The sequence below is a fragment of the Schistocerca piceifrons genome, chromosome 9 (assembly GCF_021461385.2).
Source record: "Schistocerca piceifrons isolate TAMUIC-IGC-003096 chromosome 9, iqSchPice1.1, whole genome shotgun sequence".
In the NCBI taxonomy this organism is placed as follows: Eukaryota; Metazoa; Arthropoda; class Insecta; order Orthoptera; family Acrididae; genus Schistocerca; species Schistocerca piceifrons.
The window spans coordinates 227,027,032-227,051,450 of NC_060146.1; the positions used below are offsets into that span (position 1 = coordinate 227,027,032).

A 24,419-nucleotide genomic window follows, 5' to 3' on the forward strand; every position below is an offset into this window, starting at 1 on the left:
GCACTCCATTGCAATTGGGTTCAGAAATTGAGGGCAGGCGACAGTTTTGAGAGGTGGGTCGTTTTTGCTGTCTTGGAGAAGGTGGACTCTGCGAGGTAGGAAATACTGGAGTCAGGTTGACTTGGACAAGGCGGTCAAGTACCACAAAAGGATTTTACTCTGTTGTGCATCAGTGTTATTGGTGTCCAGACCAGAGAAGAGACCGTCGAAGCTGCCCGTCGCCGCCGCCGCTTGCTGCCAGTCTAACGACAAAACACGCCGCCGTCATAGCTTCAGCCACACATCACGCTTACAGCGAGAGGAAGGTAACAAAGGAGGAGTTGTCAGTTCGTAAAGCTGCAACTGATTTATCACATCAGTTATCGACCTTTAGTAAGGTACTGTTATAAATTTTCTCAAGATGAAAGTGATGATGAAAAGATAATTCGGCTTTCTGCCACAGCTGGTTATTATCTAAATCGAAGAGGTTCTTTGTGATGGAGACGAGACGGATTTAAAGCAATATATTCTTCAAGCCGTTGGTAATTATTGCGGTTTAGCGCTAAAATAAATCAAAAATTTGCCCTATGGTCTTTGCGCGGCCAATTCTATTGAATGTCCCAAATTTAGCTACAATAGTGAATGAGCCGGATGCGATTAGTTCGCTGATGTTTTAAAAAGACGCCCCCTTCTGTCGTTACGAAAACTACGGAAGGCCAGCCTAACACGGACTTACGAATTCGACCGAACATATGAGGAATCTATTTTCAGTAACTTGACAACAGTTCTCGGACGGCATAATTTACAACATTACGAAATTTGAAATGAGATGGGCATTACTTCAGTGCAAAGGCTGGAAAGAACATTTGCTGACAGTAGAGCTAGTGAAAGATGGATCCAGAGATGTATCACGATTCATGTAACCAACTGCTAATTAACTGTTACACACGTCGAAATTGTGCGATCGTGCTCCATGGTAACTATGAAAATTTGTTAGATATATACTTAAACTACTATTTTACTGTCTAGATTGGTCTTAAGTATATGTTAGTGCTTTATCAATACCTTTCTGAATTTTATATTCTCGAATAAACTTTATTGGAATAAATAATTTCTTTTTCCCATCTGAATGACTCGTGAGAACAGACGGTCATGTAACACTTTTTTCTGAAAAGCCAAATGCTGCTGTGGCCTGAGATGTGCGGGGGAAATATAGCCAGAGTAACGCTAATGTTACATGTGAGAAGCTGTAAACGTGGGCTCTTGGAAAATTTAAAACGATAAAGTGTGACATCGTGCCCGCAGTCTTCCCTGTACGTCGACAAGACGGCGCGGGAGTCGAGGCGACGACTCTGACTGCAGAATCTGCGTCGACGCAGTTCGGGTCGCTGGTGGGGGAGCGCCTGTGTGTCAGGTGGAGCTGAGCTTCCGGCGAAGAGAAGAGGGTGAGCGCGGCCGGGGGAACTGCTAGCCGGCGCCGGCGTCACTGTGGCGCCGCGGCTTTCGTCAAAGTCCACCAGGTCGCGGCACTGGAGAAGCGCTTAACCCACGCAGAAAAACGCCGTTACGCCACGTGCACTGATTTTTTACAGTAGACGTGTGGTCTGCTTTGTAAAATGGATAATACTGAGCCGCAACAGAATAATTTGTACAATTCCAGTATTGTGTTAGCGGGAACACCAGCACCGTATTCAGTTTTCTTCTCAGCTGTATTCACTTTTCAGTTAATGGTCATTGGTTTCGAATGTATTTGATCATTTACAAACCATCACCTACATCGTTCTCATGTGCCTAATGAAAAAAGCGCAGGTGAAGCCTGTATACAGGATGTTACAAAAAGGTACGGTCAAACGTCCAGGAAACATTCCTCACACACAAAGGAAGAAAATATGTTATGTGGACATGTGTCCGGGAACGCTTACTTTCCATGTTAGAGCTCATTTTATTACTTCTCTTCAATTCACATTAATCATGGAATGGAAACACACAGCAACAAGACGTACCAGTGTGACTTCAAACACTTTGTTACAGGAAATGTTCAAAATGTCCTCCGTTAGAGTGGATACATGCATCCACCCTCCGTCGTACGGAATCCCTGATGCGCTGATGCAGCTCGAGAATGGCGTATTGTGTCACAGCCGTCCACAATGCGACCACTAAGAGTCTCTACATTTGGTACCGGGGTTGCGTAGACAAGAGCTTTCAATTGCCCCCATAAATGAAAGTGAAGAGGGTTGAGGTCAGGAGAGCGTGGAGGCCATGGAATTGGCCCGCCTCTACCAATCCATCGGTCACCGAAGCTGTTGTTGAGATGCGTACGAACACTTCGACTGAAATGTGCAGGAGCTCCATCGTGCATGAACCACATGTTGTGTCGTACTTGTAAAGGCACATGTTCTAGCAACACAAGTAGAGTATCCGTATGAAATCCTGATAACGTGCTCCATTGAGTGTAGGTGGAAGACCATAGGGCCCAATCGAGACATCACCAACAATGCCTGCCCAAACATTCACTGAAAATCTGTGTTGATGACGTTATTGCACAATTGCGTGCGGATTCTCGTCAGCCCACACATGTTGATTGTGAAAATTTACAATTTGATCACGTAGAAATGAAGCCTCATCCGTAAAGAGAACATTTGCACTGAAATGAGGATTGACACATTGGTGGATGAAACATTCGCAGAAGTGAACCCGTGGAGGTCAATCAGCTGCTGATAGTGCCTGCACACGCTGTACACGATACGGAAACAACTGGTTCTCCCGTAGCACTCTCCATACAGTGACGTGGTCAACGTTACCTTGTACAGCAGCAACTTCTCTGACGCTGACATTAGGGTTATGGTCAACTGCACGAAGAATTGCCTCGTCCATTGCAGGTGTCCTCGTCGTTCTACGTCTTCCCCAGTCGCAAGTCATAGGCTGGAATGTTCCGTGCTCCCTAAGACGCCGATCAATTGCTTCGAACGTCTTCCTGTTGGGGCACTTTCGTTCTGGAAATCTGTCTCGATACAAACGTACCGCGCCACGGCTATTGCCCCGTGCTAATCCATACATCAAATGGGCATCTGCCAACTCCGCATTTGTAAACATTGCACTGACTGCAAAACCACGTTCGTGATGAACACTAACCTGTTGATGCTACGTTCTGATGTGCTCGATGCTAGTACTGTAGAGCAATGAGTCGCATGTCAACACAAGCACCGAAGTAAGCATTACCTTCCTTCAATTGGGGCAACTGGCAATGAATCGAGGAAGTACAGTACATACTGACGAAACTAAAATGAGCTCTAACATGGAAATTAAGCGTTTCCGGACACATGTCCACATAACATCTTTTCTTTATTTGTGTGTGAGAAATGTTTCCTGAGTTTGGCCGTACCTTTTTGTAACACCCTGTATAAGTAGGGCAGAAGGACGGATCCTCAAAATTACAGACCGATATCCTTAACATCGGTTCTCGAACATATTCTCAGTTCGAATATAATGAATTTCCATGAGACAGAGAAGTTGCTCTCCATGCATCAGCACGGCTTTAGAAAGCATCGCTCTTACGAAACGCAACTCGCCCTCTTTTCACATGATATCTTGCGAACCATGGATGAAGGGTATCAGACGGATGCCATATTCCTTGACTTCCGGAAAGCGTTTGACTCCGTGCCCCACTGTAGACTCCTAACTAAGGTACGAGAATATGGGATTGGTTCCCAAGTATGTGAGTGGCTCGAAGACTTCCTAAGTAATAGAACGCAGTACGTTGTCCTCGATGGTGAGTGTTAATCGGAGGTGAGGGTATCATCTGTAGTGGCCCAGGGAAGTGTGGTAGCTCCGCTGTTGTTTTCTATCTACATAAATGATTTTTTGGTAGCGTGGATAGCAATGTGCGGCTGTTTGCTGATGACTCTGTGGTGTACAGGAAGGTGTCGTCGTTGAGTGCCTGTAGGAGGATACAAGATGACTTGGACAGGATTTGTGATTGGTGTAAAGAATAACAGCTAACTCTAAATATAGATAAATGTAAATTAATGCAGATGAATAGGAAAAAGAATCCCGTAATGTTTGAATACTCCATTAGCAGTGTAGCGCTTGACACAGTCACGTCGATTAAATATTTGGGCGTAACATTGCAGAGCGATATGAAGTGGGACAAGCATGTAATGGCAGTTGTGGGGAAGGCAGATAGTCGTCTTCTGTTCATTGGCAGAATTTTAGGAAGATGTGGTTCATCTGTAAAGGAGACCGCTTATAAAACACTAATACGACCTAATTTTGAGTACTGCTTGAGCGTTTGGGATCCCTATCAGGTGGGTTTGAGGGAGGACGTAGAAGCAATTCAGAGGCGGACTGCTAGATTTGTTACTAGTAGATTTGATCATCACCGAGTGTTACGGAAATGCTTCAGGAACTCGAGGGGAAAGGAGGCGTTAGAGAACCAGCATTTGAGGCTAACTGCAGTACAATTTTAATGCCGCCAACTTACATTTCGCGGAAAGACCACAAAGATAAGAGAGATTAGGGCTCTTACAGAGGCATATAGGCAGTCATTTTTGCCTCGTTCTGTTTGGGAGTGGAACAGGGAGAGAAGATGGTAGTTGTGGTACGAGGTACCCTCCGCCACGCACCGTATGGTGGATTGCGGAGTATGTATGCAGATGTAGATGCAGATGTAGATAATTTCAGCGTGTAACATTCCCACATTTCGAGCTATTCTCCGCACTGCACATTCGATCATTCCGTGTCCTCGATGATACGTCTCGTCGTCTGCTCCGCACTCACTCCCCTGTCACCACCTTCCGCTAACGTACGACTCAGTGTAGCAGTCACTATTAACTAAAAGAGTCGGTTAGACACAAAACCGGATAAAATTCTTTGCTTTGCAGTACCTATCGGCAACGGAAAATCACTTCATGTTGGTGAATGTTTATAACAACTTTTCTATCGTTATGGAGGTCACGTGACTGATATATTTACTAGGAAATCTTTGTCACAGTCACAAGTTTTTGTGTTAACTAACTAAATAAGCGGTTTGTGCCACGTTGGACGTCTTCATATGTGAAATAAAATGATCCACAAAATAGACGTACCAAAATGACTTCGAAATAAAAAACAACACAATGGAACAGCCACAGAACAGCTGGAGCGCTGCAGCAGTCTGTCCGAATGGACGCGTCGGCGCGCCACGTTGCTACGTGCGGCGGTGAGAACTGACGGCGCGTCGCCAGGCGTCCGTCCGTATTACCAACCGCTGCCGCCCAGGCGTAGCGCGTGCGTCAAGCGAGGACAAGGCAACTGCAGCGCGAGGCGTGGACACGGGGTCAGGCAGAGTACAAAACACAAACTGCCACAGCGTGGATCATAAGACAAACAGCTATGCCACATACGTGATGTCGTATCGCCAGATGACGTCAACTCCAACAACTTACATCCAAATTCAACACCGTACACATCTGAGTGAAAATACAAACGAAAATAAAATACCAAATAAAATACAACAGGAATAGGACCGACTGAAAGGGTGAAGTATTTCAAACAGACTGGTAAAGCTATACAGAAAAGTTGATTAGGTAGAACAGCGGTTGCAGGTGAAATCCTCAAGATGCAAACATAAAATGGATTGACGAAAAATATCTACTATAAGTAGTACGTCTTCTGAAATGCCACAATGAGGCAGTAAAATAGTATGATGTCATTACGATATATCGGTACGGCAGCGAGTGCTTCGTGATAAACTGTAGCGCGGACGACCTAAGGAGAATTCCAGAGAAATGAAGACTCGAGACAGCTCGATACTCCAGGCTGTTGCACCGGGACGTGGAAGAAGTTTAGGACAATGAGACTTAACGTTTCGTGGACGCTTATAACAGTGAAAGAAAAAAAAGAAAAAAATAATAATAAGATTAACCGAGCAGATATTGGACAGTACGTGGAAAAAAAACAGCTACACCGATTAAAAAATCTTGGAAATCCTTAGAAAAATTAGACATCAGATAATTCCAGTCGAAGAAGAAAGGAGATTTACGAAGAAAGTCCAAAATACGGGAGGTTTTCAGACAGAAGGAAGATGTAACAGAAGTCGAAGTACAAAGTAGGCAGGGCGGCGGACTCGTGGACTAGTAGTGAAGGGAAAACAAACGAAGGGGTAGAGAATCGGCGCCGATCCTGCACAAAACAAATTCCCAACAGACTCACCTCAGAATGTTAACTACCACGCCTATGACAGTGTTATTTGTCTATTTCAAGAAATATTTCATTCTGTCGACAGAAACAATAGATAAAATCTTCAGATACTTTGGTGTTAAAGGAAGGTCGGCAAACATAATTTATGAAATTTTAACAAAAGCGATTACTATCAAAAGCGAAATTTGCGGACGAAATATCACAGCCATTTGGAACAAAAACTGATGTAGGAAAAGGGGACAGTTTGTCTCTTTTACTGTTTCACTGTGTTTTAGCGGGAAAAATTCTAAACAACTGGAATTTGGAGCTATGAAATCACAAAACTGAACCAATGACTCTGGAAAGGGAATCGAATTCAATTAAGGTAGGGTGCCTAGCTTTTGCAGGTGATTTTTTAATAATTTCAGAAATTTTACTGAATCAGTTACCCAAGTAAATCTTCGGGAAAGAATAGCCAACAGAAATCATTTCAGAACACCAGCTGAAGAGAAAGTTCATGACAAATATAAAAAAGTACATCGAAATACATAGCAACACAAATATGTGAAACATAGCAAGTTAGAAAATTTAGATACCTCGGAGAAGCCATACAGCACAGTCTTTGTTTCCAGATCATGCTGACATTTATCATCTAGTAAAATCAGTAGAAGATCGAAACCAGTTGCAAAATGATTTAGACAAGATATCTGCGGAAAGTGGCTGTTGGCCCTAAATAGTGAAAATTATGTTAGATAAGATATATGTATCGTGCGAAAAGTGGCAACTAACATTAAATAATGAAAAGTATAATGTCATCCACATCAGTTCTAAAAAGAATCCGTGAAATTTCGGTTACAGGAAAAATCACCAGAACTAAGCACTGTCAATTCAATTAAATACCTACGAATAATAGTTCCGTATAAATAAAATCGGAACGATCACATGGATAATATGGTGGGAAAGGCGAACGAAAGGATGGATTTTATTGGCAGAAAGAAGTTGCAACGCGTCTACGTTTGTCCTTCCTCTTGTGGAGCAGTGCTGTGTGGTAAGGGATCTTTAGCAGACGGGAATACGGAGGACATCGGAAAAGCCCAAAGAAGGGAGCTCGTTTTGTATTATCGCGAAATATGGGGGAGATTATCACGGATATGATACGCGAGTTTTGGTGGTTTTCATTAAAGAAAAACGACGCCTTTCATTGCGATGAAATCTGTCCAAGAAAATTCAATCTACAACTTTCTCCACCGAATGTTAAAATATTTTTCGACGCCCAGCTGCATGGGGAGAAATGGTCATCGTAATAAAATAAGAGAAATCAGACTTCGCGCTGAAAGTTTTACGTGTTCGTTTTTCCAGTGCGTCGTTCGAGTAGAGGAATAGAGTGAAAATGATTCAATGAACCCTCTGCCAGCCACTAAGTCTGAACCGCAGAGCAATCATGTAGATGCAGATGTACACTGTGTGCTCAAACGCATCCGGACACCCGGCTGAAAATGACTTACAAGTCCGTGGCGCCCTCCATCGGTAATGCTGGAATTCAATATGGGATTGGCCCACCATTAACCTTAATGACAGCTTCCACTCTCGCAGGCAAACGTTCAATCAGGTGCTGGAAGGTTTCTTGGGGAATGGCAGCTCATTCTTTACGGTGTCCTGCACTGAGGAGAGGTATCGATATCGTTCAGTGAGACCTGGCACGAAGTCGGCGTCCCAAAGGTGTTCTATAGAATTCAGGTCAGGACTCTGTGCAGGTCAGTCCATTACCGGGATTTTATTGTCGTGTAACCACTCCGCCACAGTCCGTGCATTATGAACAGGTGCTCGATCGTACTGAAAGATGCAATCGCCATCCCCGAATTACTCTTCAACAGTCGCAAGCAACAAGATGCTTCAAACATCAACGTAGGCCTGTGTTGTTATAGTGTCACGCAAAACAGCAAGGGTTGCAAGCCCCTCCATGAACAACTCGATCACACGATAACAGCACCACCTCCGAATTTTACTGTTGGCATTACACAAGCTGGCAGATGACGTTCACCGGGCATACCCACACCCTACCATCGGATCGCCACATTGTGTACCGTTATTCGTCACTCGACACAACGTTTTTCCACTGTTCAATCGTCCAATGTTTACGCTCCTTGCACCATGCAAGGCGTCGTTTGCCATTTACCTGCGTGATGTGTGGCTTATGTGCAGCCGCTCGACCATGAAATCCAAGTTTTCTCACCTCCCGCCAAGCTGTCATAGTACTTGCAGTGGATCGTGATGCAGTTTGGAATTCCTGTGTGATGGTCTGGATATATGTCTGCCTTTTACACATTACGACCCTCTTCAAATGTCGGCTGTCTCTGTCAGTCAACAGATGTACGCTTTTGTGCTGTACGTGTCCGTTCACGTTTCCACTTCACTATCGCATCGGAAACAGTGGACCTTGCGATGTTTAGTAGTGTGGAAATCTCACGTACATATGTATGACGCAAGTAACACCTAATCACCTAACCACGTCCGAAGTCCGTGAGTCGCGCAGAGCGCCCCATTCTGCTCTCTCACGATGCCTAATGACTACTGAGGTCGCTGATATGGAGTACACAATGCACCTAATATGAAAAACGTAAGTTTCTGGGGGTGTTCGTATACTTTTGATCACATAGTGTAGATATAGAATGGGCTATGAAAATTAGCAACAGATATAAAGAGTCAGTAAAATGAAAGGTGCATATGCTTCACTAAAAGTATCTGTAACGGGAAACGCGTCTCTAGAATCAGATAAGTAAAACGCTTTACCACAATGGCAACACTAGAATGTTTACAGGAATGTGAACGCTTAACAATAAACTATAGATTTCACAGATTAGGGACACTTGAAACACAGATTATTAGAGAAACGGGGGGTGCGACACAAAAAATAGAAGGATTGAGGAGATCTGCTGAAACGTCAGAAGTAACGGCAAAGCGAAAGTTAATCTTGAAAGTACATGCCTTCCGAATGAATGAGCACAGTTTAATGAAGCAAACAACCCTGTATTTCTAGAAATATCAATACCATTAATTACAGAAATAAGAAGAGAGAGAGAGAAAGAAACAACACCAAAGAATCGTAAATAACAAAAAAGTTGTTTAAAATAGGAAAAATAAGTAGGAAACCTTCAACAACATGGACAGAAGAAAAGAAAAGACAGAAGAATATAATGTAACACCGGAAGAAAGGTTTTTTGGAAACAAAAAGAGGGCCAAATATTATGTGAAATTATTTGTCAAAAGGTAAGGAATAAAGTACATTAGAGAATCATTTGACACGCCTTTGAATGTTGCTGGAAATGACGCACAGCCAATGAGGAACCGGTTGGAGACACGGATTCCCTTTCCTGATCTTTGGAGGCTTCTGTACTAAAAATTTTTTGAGACTGAGAAACTGGAATTTTGTTACGTCTTTGGGCATAGATGACATAGGTCAAGGCCTGCAGGGTCTACATAATGGAACAGGCAAAGCTCGTCTAGGACACCTTAAAATACTAAGATGCTAAGTTAAAAATTGAACTTTACATGTTCAATCAGTACCTCATCTGTTGTACATGATCTAGAGCATTATTCGAGGTGCGCTTCAAATGTTTGTCTAATCTGTTTTATTTCTCACTTTTAGACAGATTATTTCAGAAAACGTTTTACGGCCTTCTTTTTTTTTAAGCCTTTTTCTATTGCTTTTTGTTCAGAAAGCATAATGTCTTTTACACCTTGTTTGCTTTCCTAGCCTAGTCCGGTCTCTAAATGTCCTAAATTTAGTACTTGCTTAGAATGAAGCCATTCTGACACAAATAACACAGCGATGCAACTTTTTTTGCGTCTAACAGCTAAGCCTTGAAGAGAAGAGGTAAATTTTATGAGAGCTCGCTTGCTACCCGAGCGTCTTCAGTTCTCGAAACGTCCTAAATTTAGTACTTAATTCCAAGGAAGTCATTTTGACAGTTAAATATGAGAGCAATGCAACTTTGTATGTGTGAAAGAGCTAGACCTTGAAGAGGTGAACTTCGTTACACTTCATTCATCACTTTTTTTTTTTTTTAAATTTTCGCGAAACCAGACCTCACGCTGGTCAGAGTGATACCCCATTTATCCATTCCCGACTCTTCGCCTGGCTACTTAGATTAGGAGGATAATACATTGTGGGCTTTCCCTCAAATCACAAATTAATTTTTTCTTAATTGTCATTATTTTGAAGCACTTAAATATTTTTGGCTAAACTACACCTCACACGCGATTTTGATCCGTCATTTGACCATTTTGCACTCTTCATTTGACTATGAGTTCCGATAGAAAGAACTGATTAATTTACAGGGAGTCTTGTTTTCTTTCGACTCAGACATTTTACCAAGAACGGGAAACAGCAAATGGGAGGAGAAAGTTGTGTTATCGTTTCCGACCAAACGAAGACATTGGATCAAAGTCGCGTCGTCATCCCAAGTGGTCAGTGCAGTGTTAACAGTACACAGGCCAGGCGTGGCAAGCAATGTACCGCATGTCGCGCAGCCAGCGGCGTTCCTAGCCAGGGAAGCTGACGCCAGCGCGCACGTCGTCGTGGGCGCTCCGTCTCGCCTGTGGACACGTGCCACTGCTGGAGGAACAAAGTGGTGTGTGGTGTGTCTGAGAGACTATCTCAATTTCTGACTGCTGCAAAGGTTTCGCAACGAGTAAATGTCGTTTGTCAAGTGGCGAGGGCGCCTTATCCCCCCTCCCCCCCCCCCCCCCCACACACGACATCTGACGGAGGGTGCGGCGCCCGCAGCGCTGCCCCCAGACACGCCGCCCCCGCCCTCCTCCGCCCCCGCGCCTCCACCTCTTCCGATCAATAGGGGGCGCGGGAGCAGCCGAACCCAGAGGCTGTAAATGGGGGCGGGAGCAGCTGAGCACACACACACACACACACACACACACACACACACACAGAGTGAAGGCCGCCGAGCGCTGATCGCTGCCCCTGATACGATGCGTCAATTCCTGTACGCCTCGTATATTTCTCGCTGTCGTGTTCTGAAACCTCGGAGGGACTTAAGCATACCCCGCAATTCACAAGCAGTGTGGAAACTTTGGTGACACGCGTATGTCATACTGAGTGCAAATTTTTGCCAGTCGATCACCAGAGTCAGGACTACATCTACATCTACATCTACATTCATACTCCACAATCCACATCCGGTGCGTGGCGGAGGGTACCTCGTACCACAACTAGCATCTTATCTCCCTGTTCCACTCCCAAACAGAACGAGGCAAAAATAACTGCCTATATGCCTCTGTACGAGCCCTAATCTCTCTTATCTTATCTTTGTGGCCTTTCCGCGAAATGTAAGTTGGCGGCAGTAAAATTGTACTGCAGTCAGACTCAAATGCTGGTTCTCTAAATTTTCTCAGTAGCGATTCACGAAAAGAACGCCTCCTTTCCTCCAGAGACTACCACCCGAGTTCCTGAAGCATTTCCGTAACACTCGCGTGACGATCGAACCTACCAGTAACAAATCTAGCAGCCCGCCTCTGAAATGCTTCTATGTCCTCCCTCAATCCCACCTGATAGGGATCCCAAACGCTCGAGCAGTACTCACGAATACATCGTATTAGTGCTTTATAAGCGGTCTCCTTTACAGATGAACCACATCTTCCCAAAATTCTACCAATGAACCGGAGACGACTATCCGCCTTCCCGCAACTGCCATTACATGCTTGTCCCACTTCATATCGCTGTGCAATGTTACGCCCAAATATTTAATCGACGTGACTGTGCCAAGCGCTACACTACTAATGGAGTATTCAAACATTACTGGATTATTTTTCCTATTCATCTATATTTAGAGTTTGCTGTCATTCGTTACACCAATCACAAATCCTGTCCAAGTCATCTTGTATCCTCCTACAGGCACTCAACGATGACACCTTCCCGTACACCACAGCATCATCAGCAAACAGCCGCACATTGCTATCCACCCTATCCATTTATGTAGATAGAAAATAACAGCGGACCACCCACACTTCCCTGGGGCACTACAGATGATACCCTCACCTCCGATGAACACTCACCATCGAGGACAACGTACTGGGCTCTATTAGTTAAGAAGCCTTCGAGCCACTCACATACTTGGGAACCAATCCCATGTGCTCGTACCTTAGTTTGGACTCCGCAGTGGGGCACCGAGTCAAACGCTTTCCGGAAGTCAAGGAATATGGCATCCGTCTGATACCCTTCATCCATGGTTAGCAAGATATCATGTGAAAAGAGGGCGATTTGCGTTTCGCAGGAGCGATGCTTTCTAAAGCCGTGCTGATGCATTGACAGCTACTTCTCTGTCTCATGGAAATTCATTATATTCTAACTGAGCATATGTTAGAGAATCCTGCAACAAATCGATGTTAAGGATATCGGTCTGTAATTTTGAGCATCCGTCCTTCTACTCTTCTTATATACAGGCGTCACCTGTGATTTTTTCCAGTCGCTTGGGACTTTACGTTCGGCAAGAGATTCGCGATAAATGCAAGCTAAGTAAGGAGCCGATGCAGTAGAGTACTCTCTGTAAAACCGAATTGGAATCCCATCAGGACCTGGCGATTTATTTATTTTCAACCCATTCAGCTGCTTCACACCCCCAGGAATGTCTATCACTATATCCTCCATACGGCAATCTGTACGAGACTCAGACAGCGGTATGTTTGTACGGTCCTTCTGAGTGAAAGATTTCTCAAATGCGAAATTTAAAATTTGAGCTTTCGTTTTGCTGTCTTCCGTTGCCAGGCCAGACTGATCAGTGAGTGACTGGATGGCAGCCTTCGACCCGCTTACTGATTTTACGTAAGACCAGAATTTCCTTGGGTTTTCAGCAAGATCTTTTGCTAAGGTATGACGGTGGTAGTTTAAAAAAATGTTCAAATGTGTTTGAAATCTAATGGGACTTAACTGCTAACGTCATCAGTCCCTAAGCTTACACACTACTTAACCTAAATTATCCTAAGGACAAACACACACGTACCCATGCCCGAGGGACGACTCGAACCTCCGCCGGGGCGGTGGTTGTGGTTGAATGCTTCGCGTATCACTCTTTTTACAGCAGCACGAATCTCTACTAACTTTTGCCTGTCCTCATTCTTCCGATCTTTCTTGTACCGCGAGTGCAACTGCCTTTGCTTCCTGAGCATTCTCCGAATTGCGCTGTTAAACCACGGTGGGTCTTTTCCGTCCGTAACCAACTTTTTCGGCACATACTTGTCCAATGCGTGATTTACAATGTGTTTAAAATCTGCCCATAATTCTTCCACGTCCATCGTACCGGAAGTAAATGTAGTCGATTCATTTACTAAGTGGGATGCTAACAACTGCTTATCTGCTCTTTCTGGTAAGAATACTCTCCCAGCCTTCTTGACCGACTTTTTAACTTTCGTAACCATAGTCGTAATGACAACATCATGATCAATAATCCCTGTCTCAACACTGACACCGTCGATGAGGTTTGGTCTGTTCGTGGCTACCAGATCTAAAATATTTGCCGGCCGGAGTGGCCGAGCGGCTCTAGGCGCTACAGTCTGGAGCCGCGCGACCGCAACGGTCGCAGGTTCGAATCCTGCCTCGGGCATGGATGTGTGTGATGTCCTTAGGTTGGTTGGGTTTAAGTAGGTCTAAGTTCTAAAGGACTGATGACCACAGCAGTTAAGTTCCATAGTGCTCAGAGCCTATTTTCTAAAATATTTCCATTACGCGTTGGCTGTCGATTTAGCTGCTCAAGACAGTTTTCGGATGATGTGTTGAAAAGTAATTCACACGACGGCTTGTCTGTACCACCTGTAATGAATCCATAGACATCCCAGTCTATACTAGGTAGGTTGAAGTCGCCTCCGACTAATATAGTACTTCTGCGATACACGATGTAGACTCCCTTGAATGATTCTAGAACCGTCACGGTGGAACCTGGTGGCCGGTAATAGCACTCCACAATTAACTCTATTTCTCCTAGCCCTGTTCAACGTGTCCACGTAACTTCACGATCACACTCTACTTCGACCTCAGTAGACACAATATTTTTGTCAATTGCAATGAAGACACCACCTCCTACGGTGTCTAATCTGTTTTTCCGATACACGTTCCAACCCTCACTAAATATTTCAGAACTTCCTATCTCAGGGTTCAGCCACACACTTCCTGGAGGCAGTAAATTCAGGAACTTCGTTCTGAACACTCTGATAATTTACTGCTAATATCTTTATAGCTGAAGTGTCTGTACACTGAGCGCGTCCTGATTTCCCTGCCTGCACGTCGACTGGTGAGTGTTCATCAGGACATCTCGCACTACTGCCTGGCCTAAAAAAAAACCCCATGTGCAAGCCACAAGTACTCTGCTACCCGAGTAGCCGCTTCCTTTGTGTAGTGCACCCCTGACCTGTCTAGGGGCGTCCTACAATTCCACGCCCAATAGCGCAAGTCTAGAAATCTGCGGCCAAGACCGTCACCGAGTCGACGAAGCCTCTGGTTGAGACCCCCCACTCGGCTCCAAACCAAAGGAGCCCGATCCACTCTGGGAACGATGCTGCAAAGAGAGAGCTCTGCTTGCACCCCGCGTGCGAGGCCAGCGGTCTTCACCAAATCCGCCAGCCGCCTGTGCGAACTGAGGATCGCCTCAGAACACAAGCGACGGGCATCTCTCCACCCAGACACTAAATTTCTTCACTTCGCCGATGAATTAAAATATGAGTACTTTGTTCTTGAAATACATGATTCTTTTACCTTGTTGCCTTCAAGAGTCTTAACACATATTTCTTCTTAAAAAAAAAACTAAAAATTTGCTTTTTCTAAAAATATATAAAATTTTCCTTCTTTGCGGGAAGTAAACTGGGGATACTTGTCAATAAAGACTAGCCGCTACCCTTGTGTTCTGTGTATTATCACAGTGTAACTGTTGTTTATTACGTCATAACAAATATGATCTGAAGTTGGACGACGGTACATGTATATAGGTAGTCTTGAAATAATAAACAACTATCGACAAACTGAAAAAAAGTGCTTTTCAACGAGTTTGTACGCAAATTATACACGACTTTTATATTATGTCGATGCGTAGCTTTGTAGCACTTTCCCATAAGCTTAATAAGTACAACAGGTACACATAAGAGAGACTGAAGGTCATGAATAGTATAACGCCTTCACTATTTACAACACAGTCTGCCAACGCTGGGGTAACTTTTCTATTCCTCGACTGTAGAAATCACTCGGTTCTGAGGCGGAAGACTTGTCGAAGCACTTTCGGAGCCCATTTCTATCCGAGAAGGAAGTTCTTTGAAGGTTGTTTGTTAGGGAGCGGAGAAGCTGAAAATCCGAGGGTGTAAAATTAGGCAAATTAGATGGGTGTCGAACGATTTCCTAACCAAATTCGAATTTTTTTTCCGCCCAATCAAGCAGAACACGAGCGGGCGTTCTCGTGCAGCTGCATCACTTCACGCAGTCTTCGTGGTCGTTGTTCTTGTATTGCGTCTACAAGACGTCTCAGTTGTTGAGCCGGCCGTGGTGGCCCAGCGGTTCTAGGCGCTTCAGTCTGGAACCACGCTACCGCTGCAGTCGCAGGTTCGAATCCTGCCTCGGGCACGGATGTGTGCGATGTCCTTAGGTTAGTTAGGTTTAAGTAGTCCTACGTTAGGGGGCTGATGACCACAGCTGTTAAGTCCCATGGTGCTCAGAGCCATTTTTGTCAGTTGTTGACGGTAAATGTCAGCAGTGATCGCTACGCCTCGGGGCAGCAATTCGTTGTACACCACACGGTCGCTGCTCCACGTTGTCTTCTGTGGGAGCCGCGGGTCGCCGTACGGGGAGCCGCTGCTTTGTTTGGGCTCCACCACTGCGTCGTCTTCCTCGTGTTGGCATAAAGACGTGCTTTCTCGTCACCATTAACGCTACAGGATAGCAATAGTTGGCGTCGTTCACGAGACAATTGACTACGAGCAAGCAGAGATCCACATTTGACTCCCCGCCGATTTTTTTGTCATTTTGGCTTAGAGCACGGGGTAGCCAACCAGCCGATTTTTTAACTTCGCACGCACATGTCGCACAATGGTGGAATTACCACACTTGACCACAGTTGCTGTTCTCGAGTAATCTGATGTGGATGATTTTGCGTTTAAACGATCTTCGTCAAACCCCAAAGGTCTTCCTGGACTCGCTGGAGGGTCGCTAATGTCAAAATGATCCTCCTTAATGTAAGACAACCATTTTCTTGCCGTGCTCTGTCCAATGATGTTACTCCACACACACACGGCGCAAATGTTTCTGGCTGCCTCCGACCCTGTCACCCCCCTATTGTACTCGAACAGAAGTACATGTTGGAAAGGATCCGATTTCTCCACTTGGCACTCTACAGTTCCACTTGAAATCAGAAAATGACAATACGTAAACTCAAATGCAAGCAGTAAATTACAAGTAAAAACCTGGCATTCGATACGTAAGCCCACAGCAGCGGAATACCGACCCGTGAAACAAAAAATGGTTCAAATGGCTCTGAGCACTATGGGACTCAACATCTGTGGTCATCAGTCCTCTAGAACTTAGAACTACTTAAACCTAACTAACCTAAGGACATCACACACATCCATGCCCGAGGCAGGATTCGAACCTGCAACAGTAGCGGTCACGCGGTTCCAAACTAAAGCGCCTAGAACCGCACGGCCACACCGGCCGGCCAACACGTGAAACAAAAATGCTACGAACTTACGCATCAATCTTACGTATCTTTTTCCACGAATGTTAAAATACACTCAGCCGAAGTTTTCTGAATTTCCGGTGTCAAAATGGCGACTCTGTTAATCATTTTGTTTCTCTGGAGCATTCGACGTCAAAGCAGCCCCACACTCAGGGAGTGGGCGTAGAACGGAACGAGTCCTGCAGCGCCGCTCTGGACGGCCTGCCACTGGGGGCGGCTGTGAAGTGTGAGGTGTGAGTGCGTGCACCTGCGGCTGTGAAGTGTGAGGTGTTGGTGCGTGCACCTGCGGCTGTGAAGTGTGAGGTGTTGGTGCGTGCACCTGCGGCTGTGAAGTGTGAGGTGTGGGTGCGTGCACCTGCGGCTGTGAAGTGTGAGGTGTGGGTGCGTGCACCTGCGGCTGTGAAGTGTGAGGTGTGGGTGCGTGCACCTGCGGCTGTGAAGTGTGAGGTGTGGGTGCGTGCACCTGCGGCTGTGAAGTGTGAGGTGTGGGTGCGTGCACCTGCGGCTGTGAAGTGTGAGGTGTGAGCGCGCGCACCTGCGGCTGTGAAGTGTGAGGTGTGGGTGCGTGCACCTGCGGCTGTGAAGTGTGAGGTGTGGGTGCGTGCACCTGCGGCTGTGAAGTGTGAGGTGTGAGTGCGTGCACCTGTGGCTGTGAAGTGTGAGGTGTGAGTGCGTGCACCTGCGGCTGTGAAGTGTGAGGTGTGGGTGCGTGCACCGGCGGCTGTGAAGTGTGAGGTGTGGGCGCGTGCACCTGCGGCTGTGAAGTGTGCGGTGTGGGTGCGTGCACCTGCGGCTGTGAAGTGTGAGGTGTGGGTGTGTGCATCTGCGGCTGTGAAGTGTGAGGTGTGGGTGCGTGCACCTGCAGCTGTGAAGTGTGAGGTGTGAGCGCGTGCACCTCCGGCTGTGAAGTGTGAGGTGTGGGCTCGTGCCCCTGCGGCTGTGAAGTGTGAGGTGTGGGCTCGTGCACCTGCGGCTGTGAAGTGTAAGGTGTGGGTGCGTGCACCTGCGGCTGTGAAGTGTGAGGTGTGGGTGCGTGCATCTGCAGCTGTGAAGTGTGAGGTGTGAGCGCGTGCACTGGCGGCTGTGAAGTGTGAGGTGTTGGTGCGTGCACCTGCGGCTGTGAAGTGTGAGGTGTGGGTGCATGCACCTGCAGCTGTGAAGTGTGAGGTGTGAGCGCGTGCACCTCCGGCTGTGAAGTGTGAGGTGTGGGCTCGTGCACCTGTGGCTGTGAAGTGTGAGGTGTGAGTGCGTGCACCTGCGGCTGTGAAGTGTGAGGTGTGGGTGCGTGCACCTGCGGCTGTGAAGTGTGAGGTGTGGGTGCATGCACCTGCAGCTGTGAAGTGTGAGGTGTGAGCGCGTGCACCTGCGGCTGTGAAGTGTGAGGTGTGGGTGCATGCACCTGCGGCTGTGAAGTGTGAGGTGTGAGCGCGCGCACCTGCGGCTGTGAAGTGTGAGGTGTGGGTGCGTGCACCTGCAGCTGTGAAGTGTGACGTGTGAGCGCGTGCACCTGCGGCGGCTGCGTGTGCAGAGAGCCCCGCAGTGTTGTGGGGCAGCGCCGGCCAGCACCGGGGGAGGGGGGGAGGGGCCGCCGAGCTCAGCGTGCGCCGGTGCACGTGCTGCTCGCGCCCACTCGAAACGTCGTGCTTCTGGGTCAGAAACTGAACGCGGTCCCCGACTGCAGCGCACTCTTCCGTACTGGAAGGTACGCAAAGTTATCGAGAATGCGTGCGATGCCGAGGTCTGACCTGACGTTTCCTCCAGCGAATTTTCCAACACCGCTATCAGATTTTGCGTCTTTTCTAATAAAACTCTCACCTCAATCGCAAGTATTTGCTGTCGCTCTTAAATCCACACGCGCTTTGGCGTTAACCTATTTTAAAACGAACTACTTGAAAAGAAAAAGTACCCATTGAGAAACTGTGGTGTCACCGCCACACACCACACTTGCTAGGTGCTTGCCTTTAAATCGGCCGCGGTCCGTCAGTATACGTCGAACCCGCGTGTCGCTACTATCAGTGATTGCAGACCTAGCACCGCCACACGGCAGGTCTAGTCTAGAGAGACTCCCTAGAACTCGCCCCAGTTGTACAGCCGACTGTGCTAGCGATGGTTCGCTGTCTACATTCGCTCTCGTTTACAGAGACGACAATTTAGCATAGCCTTCAGCTACGTAATTTGCTACGACCTAGCAAGGCGCCATATTCAGTTACTATGATTACTATCTTCAAGAATGTATTCTGAACAGATAATATTGTGACTCATGTTCCGTCGAGAGCGACGTTCATCATTATTGGATTAAAGTTAAGTATCAAACTAATTACGTCCGCTGTCTGAATTCTCATTCCTTATCATGTTCCAGACCTCACGTCAGAATAGTTCTTCCCTCCTCACGCCAGCCTGCGTGAACTAAAACGCGTGCATTTCGGCCTCCAGTCGTAACACGGTGTTGGCTCTTCTGCTAACACAACAGAAACACTTGAGAAACACGAACTGAATATAATACGAACGCAGCAGAACTTACACCTGCCAAAATCCTATTGTTGTATCGAGTCGAAGATAATCACGTGAAGCACAAGTGCTGAATCGCTTGCGTGTCGTCAAGGAACGATATCGAAAACCACTCCGCCAGATGAGTCTAACGTACAAATATGACGTTGTCTTACGACGAATATGTACTGAGTGGAGCAAATAAAAGTGATCCGGACGAATGGGAACAATTAGACGTGAAGGTACGCATATGAGCAGACCCGTGACGCGCACAGCTGCCACGTGATCCACACGTGCGGGCGTAGTGCGGGCTGTATGAAGATGGTATCTGTACATGTCGTATAGTTAAGCCTAACCGGCCATTGACCTTCTTCTTCTGTGCTGGATGCACACGCATTGCCCGAACTCTTATAGGACTCTGTAAGATTGTTTACCGCGAGTAATGAGTGTAGTGGGCAGGGGCTCTACGAATGTAGTGTGTGAACATTATAGTTGAGAATGTGGGTCTCACGGGGAGCGTGTAAAGCATAAATCTCTGCAATCGCACTATCTGTGGCCTCGGTGGCTCAGGTGGATAGAGCGCCTGCCACGTAAACAAGAGATCCCGGGGTCGAGTCCCGGTCGGGGCACACATTTTCAACTGTCCCCGTCGATGTATATCGACGCCTGTCGGCAGCTTAGGGTCTCGATTTGATTATCATTTGATAGTACGGGCTGTGTCAGTGTAAGCGGAGCAGTGCAAAGGGGCGACGGCACTCGAGTGGAGCAGCGGGTGTCCATCGTGGAAAGTTACGCGACAACAGAGTCGTGGAAACGGTGTGGTTAGTTGTTTGCTGGGAAGTTTAATGGCGTCGACGTAGCTGCAAACAATGCCGTGCAATGCTGAGTCCGAAAATGGCTTTAGACAGGATATTTTTTGAATAAGTCAAAAAACATTCCAAAATGTGCCTGCACTGTCGCAAGAGGCGGCATACCGAGTCGGCCGTGCGGACGAATACTCCACTTGGAGCTGCACGTGCTTCCTTACCGAGTGTGCGTCGTCCGTGTATTGAAACCAGCAGGTGCCCCTCACTGACTCCAGTTTTTTGAGCGGCTGATCGCTGAGAGGACGACGAATGGCTTCAACACGGCTGTCTTATTTATGTCAGATATGCCTGGTTTCACGTGAGTGATTGAGCCGCTTCTCTTATGCCATCTTCCAGTGGTTATTCACAGCATCACAAAATGTGGGCAGCAGTGACTCCGCATAACTCCTACGAGACTTCTTGGCACGATCAGAAGCTTGGGGCTCGGTGTACCGTGTCTTCAGGCCACATTACTAGTCCAATCTTCTTTCGTCAGTATCTAACTTCGGCGTGTTACATTGCTAACATTTTAAAACAATTAGTGAGAGCTTTAAAGGAAGGGAAAAAGAGCTACAGTTACTTCCAACAGGATGGAGCATCTGCCCATACAGCCGCCCTGGCCTCGGATCTTCACTCCCGACAGGCTTGCTAGCGAGGTCAGCTCGGTCACGGTCCTATCTGGCCGCCCAGGTCACCGGATCTTCAGTGTGCGATTGCTCTGTGTGGGGAGCCTTCCAGTCTAAGCTGTATCGCAACAATCCTCGTAGTCTTCAAGAACAGCAGCAGAATATTTCGTACGAGACTGCAGTCCTGCTACGATCTGCCTTCAGTAACTTGCTGACCAGGGGCCAACAGTGCCTGGTGGCCACTTTCAACATCTCATACAGTCAGGTCAGTACTTACTTTCTTCCCTCCGCTGTGTTTCTTTCTACCCTGGAACTCCGTTTCCCAAGCCACTTTCATTTTCCCCACGCTGCATTTTTACATTTACAAAAATAATAATATAATTCCATTAGTACATGTGACTAACATATTTTTGAAGAATAAGTTACATTGCATGAAGTAGACATCTTGTTATACGACTTCTTCCTGTCAATATCACGTAAAAAAATGAAATACCACGAGAAATGTAAGAGTTATAAACAAATCCGATGCTAATCTTATAAAATATTAGATGGGACGCACTGTGGGTATTTTTACTCAGTATGTAGTGTCTCGCAGCACCAGAGATGGGACAGGACGACAGGAAAGGCTGAAACCAAAGTCTGGAGGTTACGATGAGCTCCAAAAACAGAACCGTAGTCTGGCTGTCAGTGTTTGAGGTCGCGCCGCCGTTGCACTGCTTCGTCGCAGCCTCACTGACGAGGCGGGCCGCCCAGTTTCGTCAGCTTAGCAAGCTGCCTGTAAAACCGTATACGCACATCTGTGTATATGCACTCATCTAGCGTCTGTTGTGTATGTTACTCCTTTCGAAGAACGAAAGACACCGTATGAAATAGATACTTTTGTACAAAAAACATAAAAAGTAAAACATATATGAAGTATTTAACAAGTATATTCTGTGTATACACAAATGCTCTGAAGGAGAGGGTGAGCAGTCTGCGACGGTTTGCTGACGACGTTGTGGTGTTCGGAAAAGTGCGGTCGCTGAGTGACTGTAGGACACTACAAGAAACTTGCACGGAATTTCTGTTTAGTTTGGGGAATGCCAGCTTGCTGTAAATGTGGGAAAAATGTTGATAAATGCAGATGAGTAGGAGAAACAATCACAGTATTAGTAGCCTTCTGCTTGTCAAAGTCACTCGAGTTAAATATCTGGGTGTAGCGTTGCAAAGCGATGTGAAATGAAAGACGCGCGTACGAATGGTAGTAAAGAAGGAGAATGGTGGGTTTCGGCTTATAAAGGAGAGTGCGTACAGACCACTAGTGCGAGCTACCCTCGAGTGCTACTCGAGTGTTTGCGAACCCCATCAGGTCGGATTAAAGCAATTCAGAGGCGCAGCGCTAAGTTGCCGGTAAGTTCGGTGAAGATGTGAGTGTTACGGAGGTGCTTTGTGAACTCAAACGAGAATCCCCGGAGGTAAGGCGGCGTTCTTTTCGAGGAACATCACTGAGAAAATTTAGAAGAGCGGTATTTGAAGCTGACTACAGAACACTTCTACTGCCGCCAACGTCCATTTCGCGTGAGGATCACGAAGATAAGAGAAATTAGGGCTTGTTCCCAGGACTACAGACAGTCGTTTTCCCCTCGCTCTGTCTGTGAGCGGAGGTGGAAAGCCAGTGACTGGAAGTGGTAGCCTTCGTCACGACCACGGTGGCTTCCGGAGTTTGTAGGATGTAGATAAAAAAGGCTATAAACGAGACCGAAGCGAAGTGTCACTTGGAAAACACTAGGGGAAGAAGCGATAACGGAAATAAAAGAAAGGTTCGAGAGCGCGATTGAAATTCAACGTGAAAGGATATCAGTGACAAGATTCGCTCGTGACATTGCTATCGTCAGTGAAAGTGAAAAACATTTACAGGACCTGTTCAACGGACAGTCTAATGAGCACAGAATACGGACTGTGAGAGTAAAGACGAAAGTAATGAGGAGTAGCAGAAATGACAATAGTTCTCAATCGTAGCTGTCAAAATTACAGCAGTAAAAGACCTAACCCGATATTTACCAACAATAGCAATCACGATTAAAGTAAATGATTAATAAAAGTAGGCTGCAGTTGTAGATATTTATGCAGCAATAAGATAATAAAACAGCGACAGGACTACAATACCATCAGAATATAGCCAGAAGGTGGCTTAAAGCTGAAATAGGTCTATTGGTACTGTATATTCTACAGCAATAAAACGATGTCAATTATAACAGCATTCTGCTTCTTATATACTATTTCACAATGTCACTACAAAAGAAAATCAGAATTGGTTATCAGAACGTAGCGTTCATAAATTCTGCCGCCTTCGCAGCAAGATCATCCGTGACGAACGGAGCAAGGAGGACATAAAAAGCAGACCAGCACTGGAAAGAGGACATTCCCGGCCGAGAGCAGTCTACTGGTATCAAAGATACGCCTTTATTTGAGGAATAAATTTCTGAAAATGTACGTTTGAACAACAGCATCGTACGTTAAAGAAACACGGACTGTAGGGAAAACCGAAAAAAGATAATTGAAGCATTTGAGATGTGGTGCTACAGAAGAATTTTGAAAACGAGGTCGACTGATAAGGTGAGGAATGAGGAGGTTCTGCGCGGAATCGGAGAGAAAGGAATATGTGGAAAACACTGACGAGAAGAAGGGACACGACGGTAGGACACCTGTTAAGACATCGCGGGATATTAGAGGGAACTGTGGAGGATAGAAACTGTAGAGGAGGACAGTAGATTGGGATACGTCCAGCAGATGAGATGTGTAAGTACTGAAGACTGATGAGGCTGGGTGGGTGTCGGCCACGCCCCCACTGCCCTAATTAGGGCCGCGACTTATCTGCAGGCGAGGGCCGCGGCACGTCGGCCGGAGACGCGGGACCCACGAGCTGTTAATCTGCCGGAGTGGGGCGCGCTGCGCTGTGCGTAGTCATCGCTGGGCTGCCTGGGAGGCGCCTTACGTAGGCCGCCCGCCACACACAGTGCCACGTGGCGGTGGGCGGTGACAGCTGCCTCGGTGAAAAGTTTCATTCTGGCACATCTTACAGCTGCATCCATCACCTTCGTGATGAACTGCCTGTCATTTCGTTAGTAGTCACATTTATTGTGATATTTTAGGATTACGTAAACTGTTGAAACAATTTCACAAAGTATACAGTGAAAAATAGAGGTTGCTACAAGTTCGCGTTTGGTGCACGTTAGGTCACATGTGGAGGCTGATGAAATTATCGGACTTGTTCTGGAGCTGACGAGCCCAATGTCTTCCCCTGCAGACCCAGTGGCATTATCAGTTCTGACTGCGAAGACAGAATGGACTGGACTGCGGAAACATGTCACCTCATCGGACGAACCACGTTTCTTTTGACACGAGGTCTACAGCCGTGTCTGGATGCGCCGAAATCGAAGACAACGGCAGCTCCAAACGTGCACCGCGATATAGGCACGAGCCAGTGCAAACAGTTTTATGCTGTGGCAGACATTCACCTGGGATCCCACAAGAGTTGTGGTGTAATTTAAGGTACCTCGACAGCTGTGTACTACGCCAATACTACTGCATCCTTTCACAAACCTGAGACTGCGTTTCGCTGAGAG

At 46.5% G+C, this 24,419-nt stretch overlaps 1 protein-coding gene across 1 annotated transcript; it reads right to left on the reverse strand.

Moving 5' to 3' along the window:
* Positions 1 to 16,956: 16,956 nt before the first annotated feature.
* LOC124716888 (pollen-specific leucine-rich repeat extensin-like protein 1) lies at positions 16,957 to 23,858 on the reverse strand. The gene is made up of 2 exons (XM_047243441.1): positions 23,685 to 23,858; positions 16,957 to 18,372 (listed from the first exon to the last, which is right to left on the reverse strand). The coding sequence occupies exons 1-2, from the start codon at positions 23,856 to 23,858 to the stop codon at positions 16,957 to 16,959; spliced, it is 1,590 nt and encodes a 529-aa protein (XP_047099397.1).
* Positions 23,859 to 24,419: the final 561 nt, after the last annotated feature.

Coding starts and splice junctions, on each gene's coding strand:
- LOC124716888 (XM_047243441.1), bottom strand. CDS start 23,858: ATGAAACTTTTCACCGAGGCAGCTGTCACCGCCCACCGCCACGTGGCA. Junction 18,373..23,684: donor GCGTCTCCGGCCGACGTGCC/GCGGCCCTCGCC, acceptor CTGCACACGCAG/CCGCCGCAGGTGCACGCGCT.